Consider the following 20,685-nt stretch of genomic DNA (forward strand, 5'->3'; position numbering starts at 1 on the left):
ACAAACGGCTGTCGGGATGGACTCGCACGGGTGGGAGTGGGCCGAACGTCGTGAAAAATACGCTGGAGGTTTTCTAGGTAGGAGCTGTGGCTGATGGTAGAGGGTTCGGAGTGGCAGAAGAAATCGGTTGGGAGCCGTAGCGCAGTACCGTAGACAAGCTCGGCAGAGCTACAACCGATGTCAGTCTTCAGGGTGGTACGAATGCCGAGCAGGACGACGGGAAGCAGTGATGCCCAGCGGGTCGGATTTTCGTGCGCCATGAGGGCGGCTTTCAGCTGTCGATGAAACCTTTCTACCAGGCCGTTTGATGAGGGATGGTATGATGTTGTGCGAATGCGTGTCGTTCCCAAAAGGTCCAGAAAGGCGGCGAAAAGTCTGGCCTCAAATTGAGGACCCCGGTCAGTGGTGACACGTGAGGGCACTCCAAACCGTACGACCCAGGTGGAGAAGAAGGCGTCTGCCACGGTGGGTGCTGTGGAATCAGGGATGGGTACGGCTTCCGGCCAGCGGGTAAAACGGTCGACGGCTGTCAAAATGTACCGGTGGCCGGAAGATGGCGGTAATGGGCCTACAAGGTCAAGGTTGACGTGATCGAAACGTGCGTCAGGGAGAGCAAAGCGGCCAAGCGGGGCGGACGTATGGCGGGAGATCTTGGAACGCTGGCAGGAGGAACAGGAACCAACCCAGGCGCGAATATCAGCGTTCATCTTGGGCCATATGAAGCGGGACCCAATAAGGCGTTGTGTGCCTCGTACTCCTGGGTGCGAGAGTCCGTGATGAAGGTCAAAAACTGACCGACGGTAAGGCTGAGGGACATAGGGCCTGGAAGGAACTGTGGTTGTGTCACAGCAAAGGCGGAGGTCTGAACCGGGAACGGGAAGGTCTTCAAGATGAAGGGAAGTGGACGATCGGCGTAAGGCTTCAAGGTCAGGATCGCTAAGCTGAGCACGCGCTAGAGCTTCAGGAGAGAGGGGTTCGACTGCAGCAATGCGGCTAAGGGCGTCGGCAGGGCAGTTCGCCGATGCGGAGACATGCTCAACGCGGGTAGTGAATTCTGCCAGGAAAGCTAAATGCCGAATCTCACGAGGGGAGTACTTGCTGCTGGCCGAGCGAAAAGCGTATGTCAAGGGCTTGTGATCGGTGAGTATGGTGAATTCTCTGCCGTCCAAAAAGTAGCGGAAATGCTTGACGGAGAGGTACGCAGCAAGGAGTTCTCGGCCAAAGGTGCTATAGCGGGCTTCCGTTGGCTTGAGTGCCTTGGAAAAGAACGCCAGAGGATGCCAAGTGTCACTGGACTTCTGCTGCAGCACTGCTCCGACTGCGGTAGAGGAGGCATCGACCATCAGAACGGTTGGTGCATTTGGGCTCGGGTGGTGCAACAGAGTGGCGGAAGAAAGGAGCGACTTGATAGCACTGAAGGCGTCGGAAGCGGCATCCGACCAAACCAGGGAATATGCGCGACTGGCAGGACCGGAGCCGGTGACATGTTGGTTGCTGCCTCGACGTGATGTTTCAGATTGGTGCAGGAGCTCTTCGAGCGGACGTAGAGTGTGGGCACAGTGGGGTAGAAACCGTCGGTAAAAATTGACGAGGCCTAAAAAACGGCGCAACTGGCGAACAGACTGGGGCTGTGGGAAGTTCACGATGGCAGCGACTTTTTGCGGGAGCGGTGCGATGCCCTCCGAGGACACGTGATGGCCAAGAAATTCCAGCGACTGCGCTCCGAATTCGCATTTCGCAATATTGATGACGATTCCATGGTCGGCAAGGCGAGAGAAGAGGAGCTGAAGATGTTCGAGGTGCTGTTGAAGGCTCTCGCTTGCGACAAGGATGTCATCAATATATGCAAAGACGAGGGGCAAGCCCCGAGTGACGGTGTCGATGAAACGCTGGAAAGTCTGTGCCGCATTCCGGAGCCCAAAAGGCATGCGAATGAATTCAAAGAGCCCAAATGGGGTGGTGATTGCAGTCTTCGGGATGTCACATGGCGCTACAGGGATTTGATGATAGGCTTTAGTTAGGTCGATTTTCGAGAACATCTTCATGCCGTGCAGGTTAGCGGTAAAATCTTGGAGCCTAGGTAATGGGTAGCGGTCGTGCTTGGTGACTAGGTTGAGGGCGCGGTAGTCTCCGCACGGCCTCCAGTCTCCCGTCTTTTTAGGCACCATGTGGAGTGCTGAAGACCAACTGGCGGAGGATGGACGGGCGATGCCGATGTCCAACATGTGCTGGAACTCCGCTTTGGCTATCTTCAGTTTCTCGGGTGATAGCTGGCGAGAACGGGAGAAAACCGGTGGGCCCGTGGTTTCGATGAAGTGAACAACATCGTGCTTGACCGATTTCGTCCAGTCAGGAGGTTGTGTGAGTGTGGGGAACTGGCGCAGGAGCTCCGAGATTGGCAACGAAGTTGGTGGAAGGGAAGTTCCACTGACGCCAGCAGCAAGGTGGGGAGCGGCAGGGATTGCGTGGGCCGATAGCCTGGTCTGGGTATCGACCAGAAGGCGTCGTGAGACATCTACGGAGAGTGCGAAATGGTGCAAAAAGTCTGCTCCGAGTATAGCGTGAGAGACGGCGGCAACGCGAAACACCCAAGGAAACACTTTTCGCAGGCCAAGATTAAGGGTGAGCAGCTTCTCATGGTAGACTGGTATGGCGCTGTTGTTCACAGCCATAAGGTGATAGATTGCGTTTCCGCGCCGGTCGCTCGATGAGGCAGGTAGAACGCTGACGGCAGCTCCAGTGTCCACGAGGAAACGAGTCTTGCTGGAACGGTCCACAACAAAGAAAAGGCGACTTGTGGCGGGAGAAGGGAAAGCGGTGGTCGCCGTCATCGGTTCTCGGGGGCGTTTCCCGACCAACCACATGGATGCGTGCATCGCATGGCCGCCTGACCGAAGCGTTCGTGGTACCAGCAGGGTGGTGGGTTCTGGTTATCAGCTGGAGAAACGCTGCGGTGGGAGTAACGCCGTGGGGAACGGCGGAATCTTCGGAATCTGCCAGAACGACTTGGGGAGCGGCTGCGGTTGTCACGGAACTGGAGTGCGGCGACTGTGTCGGAGAGGCGGTTAATGTCCGCGCGCATAGACGAAAGCTCCTCGGCGAATGTAGACGGGGCCGCTGAAACCGGTGGCTGGCACCGGGGGTTGGGAAGGCGACAGGACTCGGAAACGGCTGCAATGGGAGTGCTCGGGCTTGCTACTTCCGTCACCTTGTCAGCCAGTTGTGCGAGCTGGGCCAGAGGTAAGGCAGTGGCCGTAGCGAGGACCATTTGCACTGAGGATGGGAGCCTCGACAGAAACAGTTCGCGAAGCAGATCGTCGTCAAGAGAAGCAGCTCTGTCGGCCAATAGGACTTGCATGGCGCGGAGTAGCTGGGAGGGTCTTCGGTCCCCCAGTTCTTCGGAGTCCAAAAACTGTTGGAGGCGCGTTCGCTCAGAAATGGTGGTGCGCTGGAGGATTGAGCTCTTCAGATGGTCGTAGGGATTCTGCGCCGGAGGGTTGGCAATGATGTCGGCGACATCCATGGCGATCTCGGGGGGAAGGGAGGCGAGGAGATGACGGTACCTGGTTATCTGGGATGTTACACCAGCAAGGAGAAATTGTGCCTCGACTTGCTGGAACCAGATGAACGGGCTGAGAGACCAAAACGGTGGTAAGCGTATGCCGACATGAGCCACGCCCGGTTGAAGAGGGGTTGTAGCCGGGGTCTGTGGGGAAGGCTCGTCTCCAGAGTGCATTGTTGAAGGGCGAAGCTACGTTCGGGTCACCAGAATTGTGGGAGTCAAAAGAACGCAAGCTACCACAACGAATGCCGGAAGGAAACTGATTTATTTCGTGGCATGAGCCACCGATGGAAAGCGGGGGCGTGGCGCGAGCCTAGTCATCGTCGTCCACTACAAGTCCACCTCAGGTACCCGCGGACGCGGCTGTAGACTATGTACCACTGCGCCCACACACCATGTTGCAAGCCCATTGGCCGTGACTGTGCGCGCGCTCCGATTGGTCGACAATGTTTTGAAATCGCATTTTGTACGCGCGCATGTGCGCGCAGCGTCTCTGCCGCTTCAGCAGAGTTTCGAAATAGCACAGTTGGCACTGTGTCCTCCTGTGTTCCGTGGTGTCAATCGACAGAACAGTTTGCAGAAATATGTTCGCGGGTTTATTCCTGCGTCATTGTGAGTCTACGCATGTTGTGCTGTTTCTGGACCCAACAATTGTCAAGGCTCACGAACAGTCTATCAACTGCGGAACCGGAATGCTTCATGAGTTGGAACTAGAGCCACTAAATAGGGAGCAGAGTAGCAACACTGAGCCACGCCGGCGAGCGAGCCCGCCATCTTGAGTTATAGGCGCGGCTGCGTCGCCTAGCAACGGGACGCCAATCTCCTCTTTCTCCGGTGGAGAACACATCGCAGTAGAGCCAGCTCGCAACTCAGAAACCGGTTTTTGTATGGAGGTGACTCAACATGGACGGCGAATTCTTGGAAGGAGAAACCACGTGACACGATCGGCCCAATCGCGGACCCCGAACGTCGGCTCCGGCACGGAAAAGGAATGCGATACTCTGTACCCCTATTTAGTGACTCTAGTTGGAACGTGAAGAACAAGTTCGGGCGTCGTTGAATTTCGAGGACTGAAGCGCGTGACAGGATTACGTGCCACTGAAGCGCTTTCCGCTTCCCATTGTGAGAGGGTGAAGGAGCCTCATGCGTCGAAGATGAGCTTTAACTTGCGGAAACAAAACAAAAACACATGTATCGGGCGACGCAATCAGAACTGCCCTTTTCATGGGTTGCGTTTTCTGTTTTCTTCTAATCTTTTTCTACGACGCAAATTGTGTTCCTTCACTTGAGTAGGTGGAAGCAAAATAGCGAGTCAATAAGTGGTTACGAAACAGATGCAAGTGATTAATGATTTTGATGAGGGGAGGTCATTCCAGCCGCAAGTGGTTTCCACAGAAAAAAAAAGAAGGAAGCAGAGAAGTATTCAGTATGGCAGGGGAAGCTCTCTACTGAATCATTATATTGGGATTGGCACACAATCATAAGCCTGACTCGAAGATGGATTATAAAAACATCATGTCACATCCTCAATGACCGGTACCCTTGGCTAATGTACGGCGTCGTGTTACGTGTATGACCGCTAAATGCATGGACCTGTGCATTAACCGCATCGCACGTGGACGATTGAAATTGATTGAAAAAAAAAACACACATAAAAAAAACGTGGACGATTCTACGGTACCTTCAAAGATCAATTGCAGTCTGCTTCTGTGGACTTATCGTGGTTATGAAGAACTTGACTAACCAATAGAGAGCTTAATAGCAATTACAGAACTTGGTTCACTAGTAAGCGTATATGGGTATTGTAGAAGATACCGTGCGAACCATTCTGTATCTCTTTTTTTGCATGCATTTCAAATCGCTGAACGGCAACAAATCAGATTAATATAATATACACAAAGTGCATAAGATAAAAGTGCACGAACGAGAAACAGCGAAGTTCCATAATCCGTTTCTAGGCTTTTCTCTTTTATCAAACATGCGCACTTGTGATCTTTTTTTTTGATTGTGTGTTAGCGCCGGGAAGCAACTGTGGCTATAAACGGCGTACAGATGTGGACAGACGGAGAGAGGACGCCAGGAAGGAGTGGGAGACCGGGGGATTAGTATGCGTCCTGGGCCAACTTCAGGGGGAACTGTGCCGACATTCGTCTGGAAAATCTTCGGAAAACCTCAGGGAAAACCTCAGACAGCACAGCCGGCGGTAGGATTCGAACCCACCACCTCCCCAGTCTTCGGCACAACCTTGGTTACCACCAACGACCGGACGCCTTAGCCCACTACCTGTGATCGTACGACGGTGTGTTGATCAGCATTGAAAAGACTAGTGCTAGTCCCGCTCCAAGGCGCATCCGTGTTATGATAAACACAACCGAAAATTAACACACAGGCCATGATTTGTTGCGCTCCTGGTATTAACCTTCCTTAGGGTAGACAGCGCGGCAATAGCGCGATATACTGTTGACATGCCGATATCTCTCTAGACTAATTTCGTCTCACCCCGGCAGGCAAAGAAAAAGAAAAGTGACTTGTTGATTCAGCTCCCTCCGGCAGCTCCCTTTCGTGTAAAAATATCCCACTTCTTAGAGATGATGAAGTCTTCGCGATAACAACACGGGAAGACATTTTCTTTCTTGGTTGCATCGATTTCTTGGTTGTATCGACGGAGATCACATATTGCAATGCGCAAAGTCTGGTGAAGAAATGGCAAAGAAATGAACGTGCTAGCGCTGTCTTACGGGTATAAATCAATTAATCAAGATCTGGAGTAGCCAGTCCCGAGTGGCTCGAGACTAACATCTCCATTTTTTCTTTTACATCAGTCAATCAATCAAGGTGGTGGTGGTGATGGTGAAAGGGCTTGCAGTTGTCGACCTCACGTATGTTGGCAACGTCACGACTGACGCCCTCTGGGAATGTACGTCCTGGGCCGACTTCTAAGGGAACTGTGCCGAAATATGTCTGAGAGCGTCAATCAAAGAATACAGGCCACGGTAAAGACAGCGTCCAATCACACGGAATGCCTTAAATTTAAATACGTAGAAATGATGATACGCATATTGAGGCGTTATTCAGGCGGGCCGTTATGAGGCAGGGCGTTTTCCCTTAGATATTCTTATAAAAGCTTTCAGAGCAGCGTAGATACCAGTTTTGCAGGTGAGCTACAAGGCCCGACGAGCATACTGCCGAAGAGAGTATAGAACTACTATACCACTGATTCTCTAAAATTCGCCATTTAGAGACACTCAGTTTTTCTTCCTTTCAATCCGATAGCACGCAGCTACGTAAAAATACACATCGCCATTTTGCATATTATCCGAAACCGAAACAAGCGCGTGTTGACCGCTTGGGGGAACAAGACTAACTACAGGAAACTGTGAAGCTACGCGTACAGGTGAGACCTACTTGGGTAGCGCATGCTCTGTGAAGCAGTCAGGGGACAGATTCGCCAAGGCACGAGTCAAACAATGTTGCAACCACAAAGACACGCCGTAACAAGACAGAGGACTTGATTGCCCTTGAATCTGTTGTGCAGGAAAGACAAATACCAGCTCTGTCGTACTGAGAAAATAAACTCCTTTGCGCCTGAGTAAACCCGGGAAGAACGGATCGATCACTTGTTTCGTTTCTCTTCCTGTGTCCACCCTCTTCATCCGTCACTTGCCCTCAACCTCTCCCGTGCCTCAGTGGTCCATTAATGTTTTCTTTTGGGTTGTCGTCTCATCATTCGAACGCGATCTCGTCCTTTTCGCGTCGATGATCGCGTCTTTCATACGTGAATGCGATCGCTTGGAACAAGATGGACGGATGAGCCCACTGTGTCATTCTTGGATTTCCTGGACTTCTCGATGCATCTTGGATGCTCGCGCGTAATTCCAGTTAGTAACTTCGTTGGTGTTGATGTTTGGTTTTACGTCAATCGAAATTGCTGAACAAATGGCATACTAGGTAACTCACTTATCATGCTATCTGATATTATAAGCGACATTTTTTTGAGAATGTACCTTTCCGGTGGAGTTGAAAGTAGCGAGAATTATCTTTGTACATTGAAAAGTCGATAAACATTCAATTTGAAATTGAAGGTTTATGGCGATAGTTTCATCACTAAGCAAAGTAACTGGAACGTTGCTCCTCCGTAGGTTGACATCTTATTTCGAAACTCGAACGTAAGCCTAGCTCCCGAAGAGGGGAATGAAACGGGGGGGGGGGGGGGGCAATCTATTTATTTTGGCACGAAAAGTCAGCCAGAAAGGACGACTTGCTATGCTTCGTTAAATAGTTCCTTAGTGGGTATAATCATGTTCCTGAGTTCCGACGTCATCGGTGCATCAAAAGTACAATTGTCTCAAACATGCCTACGACGGGTGTTTCTGATGATTTAACTTGTAGCGCTCAAAGACTGGATGCAGATACTAGATGCAGAACGTGGTTTTATTTCGACTGTAGTTGCCTATGGCGACAGCAGGAATGAACATAGCGCGAGGGCCGAGCTCCCGCAGTTACTAGGTCGCGCGCTGAGTTGCTCGTGCGTTGCCATAAACATTCTTATGCTGGTGGCTACACTGCCCCCCGCCATAGTTAAAGCATAGGAATCATAAGCAGAAAGGCTAGAAGAAAAGCTGAGAGAGAGAGAGTAATGGGGGAGAGCAAGGAGTTATACCGAGGCAAGACCTTCTCCCAATGTCCAAGCCCGGGATGCGCCATGATCGACATTTTGGATTCGGCCGGATTCGGCCACAGCCTTTCCACGTGGCACGTTCGGCCCAATGGTATCCAATCCAATGCAAGTCGCTTCCACACTGCTCCGCGTGCCATGCCGTGTGCGAAGTGTGTTTGTTTTGTCTGCCATCACCTGTGCGCTTGGATTCTCTAGGGAACGAGTGTCGTACGGTTTAAACCCTGTGCTGCATCATGAAGCCACAGCGTAGGGAACTCGTAGGTGCCACCGTTCGTAACACGTTAGGCCTACCATATGGATAATGGCGGTTGACACGTTGAGATGCTCCTCTTCGCTGGCTTGGTTTCTAGTTATTATGAGAGTTCTATGATTTAAAGTGAACATACTTAACGCAAGGAGAATAAATGTTAAAGTAACCAACGATAAGGTAAATGTTTATGCTGTCCTGTGCACTCTACGAGGGTCAGAGTGCGATTGTCTGTCTGAAGGACGAGGCAGTAATGCACGGTAAAGGGGGGGGGGGGGGCGTCGCCTATTATAAAGGTGGGCTTGATGCAGTCCAGGGAAATTGTTTCTCTCTTGTCGTTTATGGCTACGACGAAATATTTGTCTGCCCTCACAAGACGGTGAAGGGTCCCGCGTGGCGAGCTTGCACAAATCGGCGGACCAGCTCCCGTGGCATAGTGGATTTTCCACGCCGAGACTAGGAGGTGCCACTTGTCCGAATCCTGTCACCAGCTGTGCTGTCTGAGGTTTTCCCTGGGTTTTCCGAAGACTTTTCAGACGAATGTCGGCACAGTTCCCCCTCAAGTCGGTCCAGGACGCATACTACCCCACCCCTTTGTCTCGCACTCCATCATGATGTCCTCTCTCCATCTGTCCACGTCTGTACGCCGCCCATAGCCACAGTTGCTTCGTGGTGCTAACACAGAGTTTAAAAAAAGAAATCGGCGGTGGTGTCTATACGGACGAACACATGGCAGCAGTTGGTAAGGTCTTGTGACAGAAATACATTGTAGGGAGCACTCCGGAGTCGTAGTTCGATTGGTTTAATGTCTCGGAAGAATGCGTGCAGTTGTGTTCCTTTGTGGCTGTAGGCGCAAAGAACTCTGCGGGTAATTGTAGCGGTGTACCTTATACCAGCTCTGCGGAAGACAAGTGGATGTCGGTTTTTACCGCAGTATGTAGGCCTGGCAGGACGAGCGGGAGACGGTGAACTCAATGAGCTGGATCAGCGGTTGCTCGTAGTGAAGCCTTCAGCCCTCGGTGAACTCGCTCAATGATGCCATAAACATTCTTATGCAGGTGGCTACAAACTAATGCATTTGGCGTAATCGAACATGAACTACTTTTACTCAAATTTGAGACATATGGGATAAGAATTATTGTCTGAGCAATTTAGAATTTACTTGAGTGGGATCAAGCAAAGTGTCGCAGTTGGGATGACATGTATTCTATGTTGTCCTTACCACGCACGCATTTATTATGCATGAGTTAAGATACGTGGGAGCAGAGATCATCGGGAACTCCAATAGGAATCGGAAAAACAAATGGTACGTTTTCATTTGAACAGCATATAAGGCTATTGCTTCTGACGTGGCGCTAATGGCGGCGAACGTCACCTGACGTAACTGCGACGTCACAGAGTCATCCACCTATCCGGCTTTCTGAATAAGTTAAATGTCTCTAAATGTCTCTAGAGGGCAGATCCAAGTCCCATGCGCAGATCCAAGTTATTTCTCCTGAGCGGTCCTGAACGTTCCTTCCAAAAACGAAGAACTTTATGGAAGGGCTTCAAGGGCTGGAAGGTGTGCAATGTTTCCTCAAACTGGCAGTGTTTGCTTTGAAGATCACAAACTCCTGAGGCTGTACTTTTTGTTTCTTCTTGCTGTCTCCTGCTAGCCTCGATGAGCTTCAGTCGTCGTAAAGGGGCCAAAACAAACTACATTACCTGAATGTCCGTTGATTGAAGCAAACGCTTCAGGTCCTGACCTGCCTGTATTTCGAACGGAAGCTCTTCTTCTAGGCCTGGTACGCCATTTTGAGTTGTATTTGTTTTGCTTTTTTCTACTACTGCAATACTACTACTGCAATAGGGTCGTCCCGACGTTGTCATGACGTACGCCTCCACCTCGCCCCCCCCCCCTTCTTTTTCCAATCAATGTTTGCTTCGATCTACATTTACCGGAGCGTCGGATCTTCCACTTTTCAACGTTGACTATGTATCTGAATGTCAGACATATAGACTGTGGATTCATGCAAAGCTGCAGCCTTCGAGGGTGGGGGGATATGTTTATTAAGAAAAAGAAAAAAGAAAGGAAAGGTCAGCCAGACGGAGGTCGCCTTGCTATTTGAAAAAAAAAAGAAAAAAGGAAAATTGGGAAAGAAAAGAAAAAGAAAAGGAAATCGAGAAGAAGGCATTCGAGGGTAGAATGAGGAAGGAAGCCAGTACGCTTCGTTAGATAAAAATACTTTCAGGTTGAGAAGAAAAGTTGTGGAATTAATTATTTTCACAATGAGCACAGCGAATAATGTAAAAAAATTGCAAAATCGGAGCAAAAATGCTCTGCCGTTTGGCATGTACCGAACTACTGGAGTTCATTCTTCCCTGAGATGAAAGATAAACTAATTGAGGGGATTTGCATTCTTTAGTTTTCCAATTAAGCTCCGCACCAAAGAGAGCAGAATTCTTATTGTCATTTTTTTTAATCTTTATGGTGCGCATGAACAAGCGTAGTATGAAGTCAGCATCTATGCTAGTCATGGAAGACTGCATACACAAAAGATTTCTTCGTTCACCAATCAAAGCTCGTAGGCTAAAATTCGTACCTTCTACGACAATACTCGCTTACAGATATTCTATTCCCAGCACGTCAACAAACGCGGCAGACAAGCGGGCCATAACAAATCGTTCGAGATTATCCTACGCCCACATGGTACGGGGGGAGTGTATGTTTTGATAGCCCATTAATTATACGGAAGGTACCCGAAAGTGATACGAAAACCTGCGTGGGAAGCTCCCGCGATCTCCCGCGAAGTCTTCATTCAAGAGTGGGGCGTTATGGAAACACGTTTATTACCTACTTGGCGTGCTTTGCTGTGGCAGAAAGAATGTGAAATGAAAGACGAGTGTATTTACATATTCATCAGGGATAATGGTATGGAACCCAACCGATGATTTTAAGTTAATGCTGTGGAGGAATGTTCTTTGAACTGAAGCTCACCACATGCCAGACTCGGCTTGTGGGAGACTGTGGCCGCGGAGCGCATTCTTGCAAACTAATTTTCTCGGGAAATTCGCGCTTTCCGAAGGAAATATTTTGCGTGACAGTTTATCAAGGTAGTATGTTCATATCAAGCGGTGAAAAAATTTATGCTTTATGTTTCAAACGATTTCTATGCTCCTTTAAATAAATGCAATTCAATTTTTAAAAAACCGCCCTCAGCGCCTTGTCGGACGACGGAGGACCTCACAGTTTCGCGATGTCGAAGTCTCGGGAGTCCACACGAGACAGGCCCGCCTCAAGTATTAAATAAATTGTTTTGTACTGCTAATGCGTAAAAGTAAGATTGCTTTAAACCAATAAATGTCGGAGCGTTCTCGCGCGCTTTTCCGCATACGCGTATTGCCATTTGGGAGTGTTGGCAGATTGAGAGCTGTCCACTAAGATGATACGATTAAGCAAGCTGTGACCTAAGATATCAGCAAGGTGATATAAGCCACTTCAAAGGACCAATACCGCTGTGATACCGGCGTCTCCATGACCATTGAAATGAACTATGACAGAATAGAATGGTAATCGGACGCTGAAACCCGGCCACTTTGCAGTATACCCTGAAGTCGACATTTCCCTCGCAACACTCCTTGGCCCTGTGCAACTAGCTAGCCAGTGGAGTTTCAGAAAGGCGATGCTCCGCTTTCTGCGTGATACGGGCCTCCTGGGCTCCCTGTGTGCCGGGTGTTGTTTTATTTTTTAATTTACTCTTTATTTTTTTAGGTAATAGCAAGCCGGCGTGCTCCATGGCTGACCTTCCGCCTTTTCTTTTCTTTCTATCCTTCCCGTTTCTTTTTCTTTTTTGGCAATAAAGCTCCCCCCTCCCCCTCAACTGGGATGGGGGGTTGTGAAAGGTCATTGAAGCTGTCAACGGCACTCGAAAACTACCGCTGGCAGTCCTCTAACCTCAGCGCAACAATTATTACATGCGTCTGGCATCCGGTGTACTAGCGATTTATTCATAATTTCTACTGTGGTCCTCTCGACACGGCGCCGGCACCACGCACGGTCGTTAAAAAATGCATATTAAATTACCGCTTACTTGTAATGAACAATTCAAACACATTTAAAATTCCGAAATGTTTTTAGCCTTGCGTTTGACGTCCCCGCAGACGCATTATTGTCCGCTAAAACGTGCGCAGACGATGGATTGTTATTGTTCAAGCCAAGAACGCCATTTTGGGCGCCTCTTTTTCTCCCCGTATTAACCCCAGAAGGCAGCCCATGCAGCCTTTGAAACGTTGTATATATTTTTGGGGTCGTGTTTGCGCTTCACGAAACGTATTTTCAGAGTTAAATGCAGTGATGGCCACTAACTACTTTTACAGTAGTTTAACCATAACTACTAACTACTTCGCGATGGAGTAGTTTAACTAGTAGTTCAACTACTTTTCAGGGGAGGTAATTAAAACTACTTCTTTAACTACTGCAATGTATTCATCATTCACCATCAACACCAATCCCAATATGAATCACAAGCAGTGATAAAAGTGAAGGTTTAGTACACATGCACGGCACAACAATTGCTCTGCACCTCCGTTCTCATCAAACAAGTAGCTCAAGGTAAATGTCGGAAGCACAATCGTGCCGTAAAGCTTGCGGCAAAATCGGAAATAGTGGCGCCTGCTGTAACCTAACTACTGTAGTTAACTACTCGAAATAGTAGTTTAACTAGTAGTTGTACACTACATTTCTGCAACAAGTTGATAACTCCTTTTTAACTACAATCAGGTAGTTTAACTACGTGTAGGTAACTGCTGGTCATCACTGGTTAAATGTAATCAGAATGTATCACTAAGTTCCCAGACAGCGCTCGAAATGCCATTCAATGGTCGAACATGACTATATAGACCAGGGGTCTCAAACACACGGCCCGCATGTGGCCCGCGATCATCTATACACTCTAAATATATATAATATTAATAAACAAATTATTATAAATCAAATAAATTATATAAATATATTATAAATTATTAAATAAATATTATCGTAATGATGAAGAAGGAGGAATACGCCCTCATTTTCTGGCATTGCTTTTACCCTTGCCCGGCCTATAGTGCTGCTTCTGTCTATGTTAAGCAGTAACATGCGCATGTGAGCTCTTCATGTGGCTCATTAACTTCAACAAACTGCGGACGTAGCAACCTAGTCTTCACGTGCAGTTTCCTATGCTACCACAGTAACTATTTCGTTTCATTTTATTTTATTCCAATTATTGTGAGGATTAAAATGGACTGATGTTAATTATTACATTAAGTTAAATAGTGAGATACTGGTAGAGACAGTAGAGACGGCACAGTTGTGTACAAAACTTTGCTGTGCACGCAGTTGTGTACAAAAAAAAAAAACATGTACAAATGCTATTGTAGTGAATTCATTTTACGAGTTTTTATTTTTTAATTTTTTACGAATCCTATCAAAGTGGCAAAGCCGAAACCATCCACTGCCTAATGTGAACAATACAACAACAACAACAACAACAACAAATACACTGTTGATGGTGCCAGCTATCTGTTTGTCAATGCGTTTCCGATTTCAATTTCCAAGTCGAAACTGCAAGCAAAGGCCGCAATACAGAAGTTCGGTGCTCCTGAACACTGTGATACTCGTTCGTGGAGAACATCATATTCGAATCGATTTTCATCTTCTCAGTACCCGATTTAGAAAAGCAGACCGGTCCTGCTTTTTGTGTATGCGTTTATTTTATGGTATGTTAGGGTACTCCATGTCGATTACCGTCATTTCTTTTCTATTGGGGTGAAAAAGAAGATGTGCAGCGCACACACGTTATTGGGTACAATTGGTAACTCCTTCGAGGATTCTGTGGTGCTCCCTGCTATTCAGGCCGCGAACAAGAAGCGCTTTCACTAAATCACAGTTATCAAAGATGGGCTCTCTAGACAACGCAAACTGCGTACACTGTCAGCAAATTGAAACTATGGAGCACATCCTATTGCATTGCTGTGCATATGCTGCGGTGCGGGAGAAATACCTTGGCGATTGCAGGAACTGTACTGTGGATGATGTCATATATCCCAGAGGCTCTGTCACGGAAAGACACTCCAAAATTCGCAGCCTCGTCTACTTTCTCCAGAAATATGGCCTCGCTCAAAGGTACTGCTCAGACTTCTCGCCAACACTGCAGTGACTGCCGAAGTTCTTAATTTTCGGCCGTCATCATTCCTTCATCTGTTATCACACCATCTCATCTCATCCTGGCTACCAGTCGTGACGCAGCCCACATACGTCAGTGTGCTTGCAAAGATTGCAGATATGAAGACACTTCTTGATACCGAGGAAAGGTGAGACAATGGACTGAACCAGACTCCCAGCCAGCTTTCGAAACTGTATCTTAGGGCCGCGTGATATAGCCATGTGTCGTCGAGTTCCTTAAGTTCGACTTTGAGCGTGCGCGATTCCGTTCACTTCAAAAGGGGGGGGGGATATGTTTATTAAAGATAAAGAAAGGGGGAAAGGTCCGACAGGCCAAGGCCGACTTGCTATTCCCAAAAGAGAAAAAAAAGAAAGAAAAGAAAGCAAGAAAGAGAAAAAGGTAAAAAGAAACAGAAAAGGAAAAGAAAATGTGGCAGGGGACGATGGGATGGCTGATGGGGCGGCTCAAGACTCAAAGGCTGCTGAGCAGCCCAGTGGGGATGCAGATGGCGCCTGTCCTCTCGCTGTCTCTTCCTTCTGTTTGTTTGTTTGTAAAAGGAAAAAAAAAGGAGAAATTGAACTCGTCTACCGGCTTGTTCTGCTACTCCTACCATAAATTATCACCCCCCCCCCCAAAAAAAAAGAAAAAGAAATACTTCTCATGCGCTCTACTCGCAAGTTCCTTATTCACTATATCTACATGTTCGCTATTCAGAAGTCCAAGTCCACTATTCACAATTTTATCAAGATCTTGCACAGAGAATCCTAAAAGGCTGTGTCCATCCCACAGCTCTGAACAAATTTCACAAGTGCCGCCAAGGCAGCATCCCTCGTGTTGGGTGCCCAAAGTCCCTTGTGTCTTGTTCTAACCGCGCTTAGATCCAGTGGAATCAACAGTTTTAAAGGAAAGTTGGAAAGTTGGAAAGACTGGACCACCGTCCTTTAGACTTAGTGAAGCTCCTTGGAGGATGGCCGAGGGCTCTTCGACAGCGTGCGACAGCTGCTTTAATGACATTTCTTGTGGACATTGCAGCGCCTCTAACTTTTTAGTCCTACTGTGTCTTTTTTTTTCTTCTTTATCTTCAAGTGTTTCGGAGTAGCCTGCTCCTGTGTTTTGTAGGAATCACCATCTCTATATTTTTCTTTTTATTCCAACCAACCAACCAACAGTTTTAAGATGCAGGTATGCCTGTGCATATGCTGTTCGAGGAGAGGGAGGGGTGATGTTTTTATTTTTTTACTTCTCGCCTTTACTTCTCCCTTTTCCGTGGGATTTATTCACTTAACGGGCGATTGAACAAAGAAAAAATTGAGGAAAGGTCAGCTAAACGGGAAGTCGGCCTGCTATTCCGCAAAGAAAAAAGAAACCTGAATGGAAAGAAAAGAAAAGAGAAAAGAAAATAAAGAATAAACTAACAAAAGGTGAAGGAACGATGAGATAGAACAAAGACAAAGCTGACACTGAAAAAAAAAGGGATGAGGTTAATGCGTTCAGGGTGAGAGTGGGGCACTGAAGAATGAGATGGCACGACTTGAGTTCACAAGCACACGGCAAACATAACGCAAAAGAGGTTTCTGGAGCAGTAGCACGCGGCCCTAATCCACGAAACCCTAAGATTTGAAAATAATACCCCTGTCACACGGGCATTTTCGATCCTGCTCGACCGAACCTGCTTGAACCCAATGCAGATCGGATGGTGCTACACGGCCGCTTCCAAGCAGGACCGAACTTTGATCCTGCTTGACTCAAGACAGTTCCCATAACAGGATTGAGAATTTCAAGACGGCTCGACGGCCGCCATTTGCATCCTCGACCCCGGTGAACTGTCATAACTTAAGACGCACATGCGCGCAAAGCTACAAATGATGCTTACATCGGTATACGATAAATTACCACTAATATCGCTGTTATATAGGAAACGCGAAATTAATGAGTTCCGTTTATTCATTTGCACAGGTCAACCATTCAATGCGCCTTGAAAGTGGCCGTGTAGCAGCGTCAAAACTCGAGCGTGCTCGGGAAGTTCGATGCAGATCGGATTCGAGAAGGATCGAAATGCCCGTGTGACAGGGGTATAAAAGTCAACACGAAGGAATGCAGACGCGCCACGGGCGCCACGTGGGGACACGATCGCCGCCGCTGCCTCGACCAGCGTTGGCTACAAGCCTGGATAGGGGCGGACAGTGACAAAATCCGTAGCCAACGGAAGCAGTGGAGCAAGCGTTTCCAACTGTTTTCAGAATCGCGCATGCTTTGGCGGGCCAAAAATACGCGACGTTCCCCCGGCTGATTCAATATGCCTGACTCCAGGCGCATATATTGAGAGAGGGAGGAGCCCCGTTCAGGTCCTTTGCTCTCCTCCGATCCTCCTCCCCGCCTTTCCTTCTAGCCTCTCTCCGTAAGATTTCTATGCACCTCACCCATCTCTTCCTAACCTGCTGTAGCTGTGACGTCATTTCCTCTATCTCAAAATAGAATGACTTAACTGAAGCCCCTCACCGCCTGTCGCACAAAGAACTGTTATCTCTCTCTCCCATCAGGTAAATCCTTTTCCTGACAAGGTCACCGAGCCAGGCAAGTCAATAGGGAGTTTCAATATGGCGGATAGATGCTTGTCTCCGCTGTGTGCTAGGTTAGGTTAGGCCAGGTTGGGTACTGGTTAGGTTAGGTTACTGGTACGCTGCACCTTCTTTTCATTTTTCATTCCGGGTTAGCGCCGCGAAGCAACTGTGGCTATGGGCGGTGTACAGATGTGGACGGATGTAGAGAGGACAGCAGTCGAAGGAGCGGTGGAGAGGGGAGTTATTATGTGTGCTGGGCAGTCGGTGCACCGTTGTTGCGCGTGCACTGTTTCAGTACCACACAGCGTGCTCTCACGCAAAAGATTGCCCGCTATAAAAGAAAGCCTACACCACGTCGCCGTTCAAGAACGCAGCAAGCCAAGAGTAGCCATAACAATCCACCCAGTCCAATGCCATTGGCGTCGTCGTGTCTTTCATTGCGTGCGTGAGCTGCAAACTGAGGTCTCGACCAATCTCGCATGTCACGAGAACGGAACGCAAGTGGCCCTGTGTACGCACGCTAAATTGGAAAAATAGCGTACGTGCAGTTGGCACAAAACTTGCCTTGCGTTCGACGCATGCGCACAGTCGGCAAGGTTATCTTCTCGCGTATATACGTAACAACCTCCAGCGTGCTGGCTTACACAATTCCGCAACGCCCTGTTATCACAACGCTAGCAGCTCAACGTTTCCACAAGGTCCTTTCTAACGCCACTTTGTTATAATAACAACAGCAGGCAACCCCCGAGCACAGACACGGCTCACGTCTTGCATAGGAAATAGAGTAAAGCTCGAGCTTTAGACAGACACGAAGTTATTGCGTATTCTAAGCCCGCCGCAAGCGAACAGCGATTTGCATCTACGAAGAAAACGGAAATTGGTTCCATTTCCACATTGTCATGCACAGAATGCATGGAAACACATGCAAGAACGAAGCGGCAACTGTTGGCGCGAGCGTACGGTGAGAATATATATAAAACAAGGTTACGCGGGGAATGCACGTTCGGGAATAAATATCGGAGAATTTGCCTCGCGAGTTTCGTTGTATTTCTGCGCCACGGGGTTATAGGCGCAGTAAAACAGCGGGCGCCACTCTTTGGAGTATAGACCTTGTCGCGTTACTCTCAAACCACCAATCTCCCGTGCGCTCCTTAGCCTCGTTTCCAGCGACGACACAAGAGGGGTGGACTGCCAAAATCGCTCTCCCCATTGGGGTGAATACTGGTGGCCGCCGTCTTTAATGAGTATGTCTGACGATAAAGTAATATTCCACATAACTATTCGTCCGGTAAACATCTGACTAGCGTATCAACGTTGAAAGATCAAGGAAAAAGAAGAAGGCTGATTGCTTCCGCGTGCGATATGCACACTTGTTGACGTGAGGAGTGCTGGCCGATGCGGTTTCTTTTCTTCACCGGTTCCCGAGCGGGAGAAAATGGACGGGCCCGAAATGAGCAAACGGTAATCCAGACGTGCACAGTTCCTGTGACTAGCACGGGATGGCAGCACTAATGGCGGCGCCCATTCCGTGAATCGCATTTTTTTTGTGTGTGTAGAGACGGAACATGATGAAAAGTAACTGTTCTGAGACTGATATACAGACGAACATGACGCAAGCCTCAGTTAGTGAGTTAGTTAGGAAATTGGTAAAATAAAGTAAAACTTGTAAATTGTGTGTAAATAAAGTAAACAGTTTGTTAAGTAGTCGTAAAGCGGATGCCAGCGTAACTTAATTGGAAGAGTGACGAAATTTGGGCTTATTGGTATGAGACCATATTGCTGCTGAGCGCTATAAAGACGAGGACATAAGAAGGAACCCGCGCATGTGTTGTGTTCCTTCTTATGTCCTCGTCTTTATAGCGCTACGCAGCAATATGGTAGCTTAATTGTTTAGCGCACTCGGCCTGTAATTGAATGGCGCGTGCGCGGTTCGATTACCGCCGCTGTCTGGCTTTTTCGACGACTGTCATATTTCAGTGAGTTTGAGGAACCGACCCGGGATTTCATGTACTTTACAGCCCTGTAAAGTTCATGTGACAGCCCTGAATTTATGAATGAGAAACATTTCTCGAAAACGGTTCGATGAGCGCGGGATTCTTAAATGGATGTTTCGATTAATGGTAGGGATTACAGGTGTTACATTGATAGGATAACCTTCGGGGAACTTGGTCAAAATCACGTTTTTGAAAATACATGGAACATCTTGCTCGTTGTAAATCTTCACGCATGACTTGCGCTCCTTTTTCTGTCCTTGTCTTCCGTAATACAAGAAAATCATTGACACTTTACAGCAGAACAGCCAATAACTTGAAGACGTCAAAATTGGTTAGTTCATTTTCTCCCGCTCGAGAAACGGTGTAGAAAAGATATCTCATCGGCCAGCATGCCTCGCGTGAAGAATTGTGCACATCGCACGCGGAAGCAAGCAATCTTCTTTTCCCTTGATCTTTCGAACATTGATGCTCTACTCAGATGTATAGCGAATGACTAGTTATATGGAGAGAGAGAGAGAAATACATGATGACGATGATAGTTATATGGAACGTCACTTTATCATCAGTCATACTCATTAAAAGCGGCGGCCACCAGTATTCAACCCAATGAGAAGAGCGATTTTGGCAGTCCACCCCTGCTGCGTCATCGCTGGGAACGAGGCTATAAGGAGCGCACAGAGACTGGTGGTTTGAGAGTAACGCGACAAGGACTATAGACGCATATAAAACGGTCGTCGTGTCAGTACCAATTGCGGTGCTCTTCCCGAGAAGATTTTTTCTTAAAAAACTCCAAAGTTTTTCCACAATGTCATAGCACATGGCAAATCACAAATCACAGCAATTGAATTCCAGAAGCCGGCAGTGACAACTGGAGAAACCAAACCAGAAATACGTCTCCGACACACGGAACCCATTCAACTGAAATCTTACGCGTCAGCTAAAAGGAATCCCGGCGGAACCGACTGCACTCGCGATATTAAGAGCCTCTAGCAGCTGACGTTCCCAAAGCAATTTTCGGCAGAGCTACCGAAGCAATCGCAGATGCCGCGGCCAGTCAGGCTTAACGTTTATTCTTGGCTGACGAGCCAGCCGTACGACGACCCTTCAAGACGGCATCGTTTCCTACGTGTGTGTGTGACCAAACTAACTCAAGAAAGAAAAGAAAGATAAAATAAAGGCAGAATTTACAAGTACGAAGACATCGCACTAGCAATGATTATTTTAGGGGTCCCATAAGACAGGAAGATCGACTAGCAACTACAGCGGGCGTTGCTCTACGGTACGTAAGAGTAGCATTAGAGGATACGTGTGATTGTTCCGTGAGTGCACCGCGAAACAACTGTGGCTATAAGCTGAGGAGACGTGAACGGCAGAAGAAGGGGGAAACTAGAGGGTATAATTACTACTTACAGGGAAACTACAATCGTCTTGGGCTGACTTAATGGGGAAGCGCGCCAACAT

The 20,685-nt window shown here is 48.1% G+C and overlaps 1 protein-coding gene across 1 annotated transcript; it reads right to left on the bottom strand.

Moving 5' to 3' along the window:
- Window positions 1-2,827: 2,827 nt before the first annotated feature.
- On the bottom strand, window positions 2,828-3,736 carry LOC135392563 (uncharacterized). The gene has a single exon (XM_064623270.1). It carries the CDS (start codon window positions 3,734-3,736, stop codon window positions 2,828-2,830), a length of 909 nt encoding a protein of 302 aa, XP_064479340.1.
- Between the last annotated feature and the right edge of the window lie 16,949 nt (window positions 3,737-20,685).

Source organism: Ornithodoros turicata, chromosome 4 (genome assembly GCF_037126465.1).
Source record: "Ornithodoros turicata isolate Travis chromosome 4, ASM3712646v1, whole genome shotgun sequence".
In the NCBI taxonomy this organism is placed as follows: Eukaryota; Metazoa; Arthropoda; class Arachnida; order Ixodida; family Argasidae; genus Ornithodoros; species Ornithodoros turicata.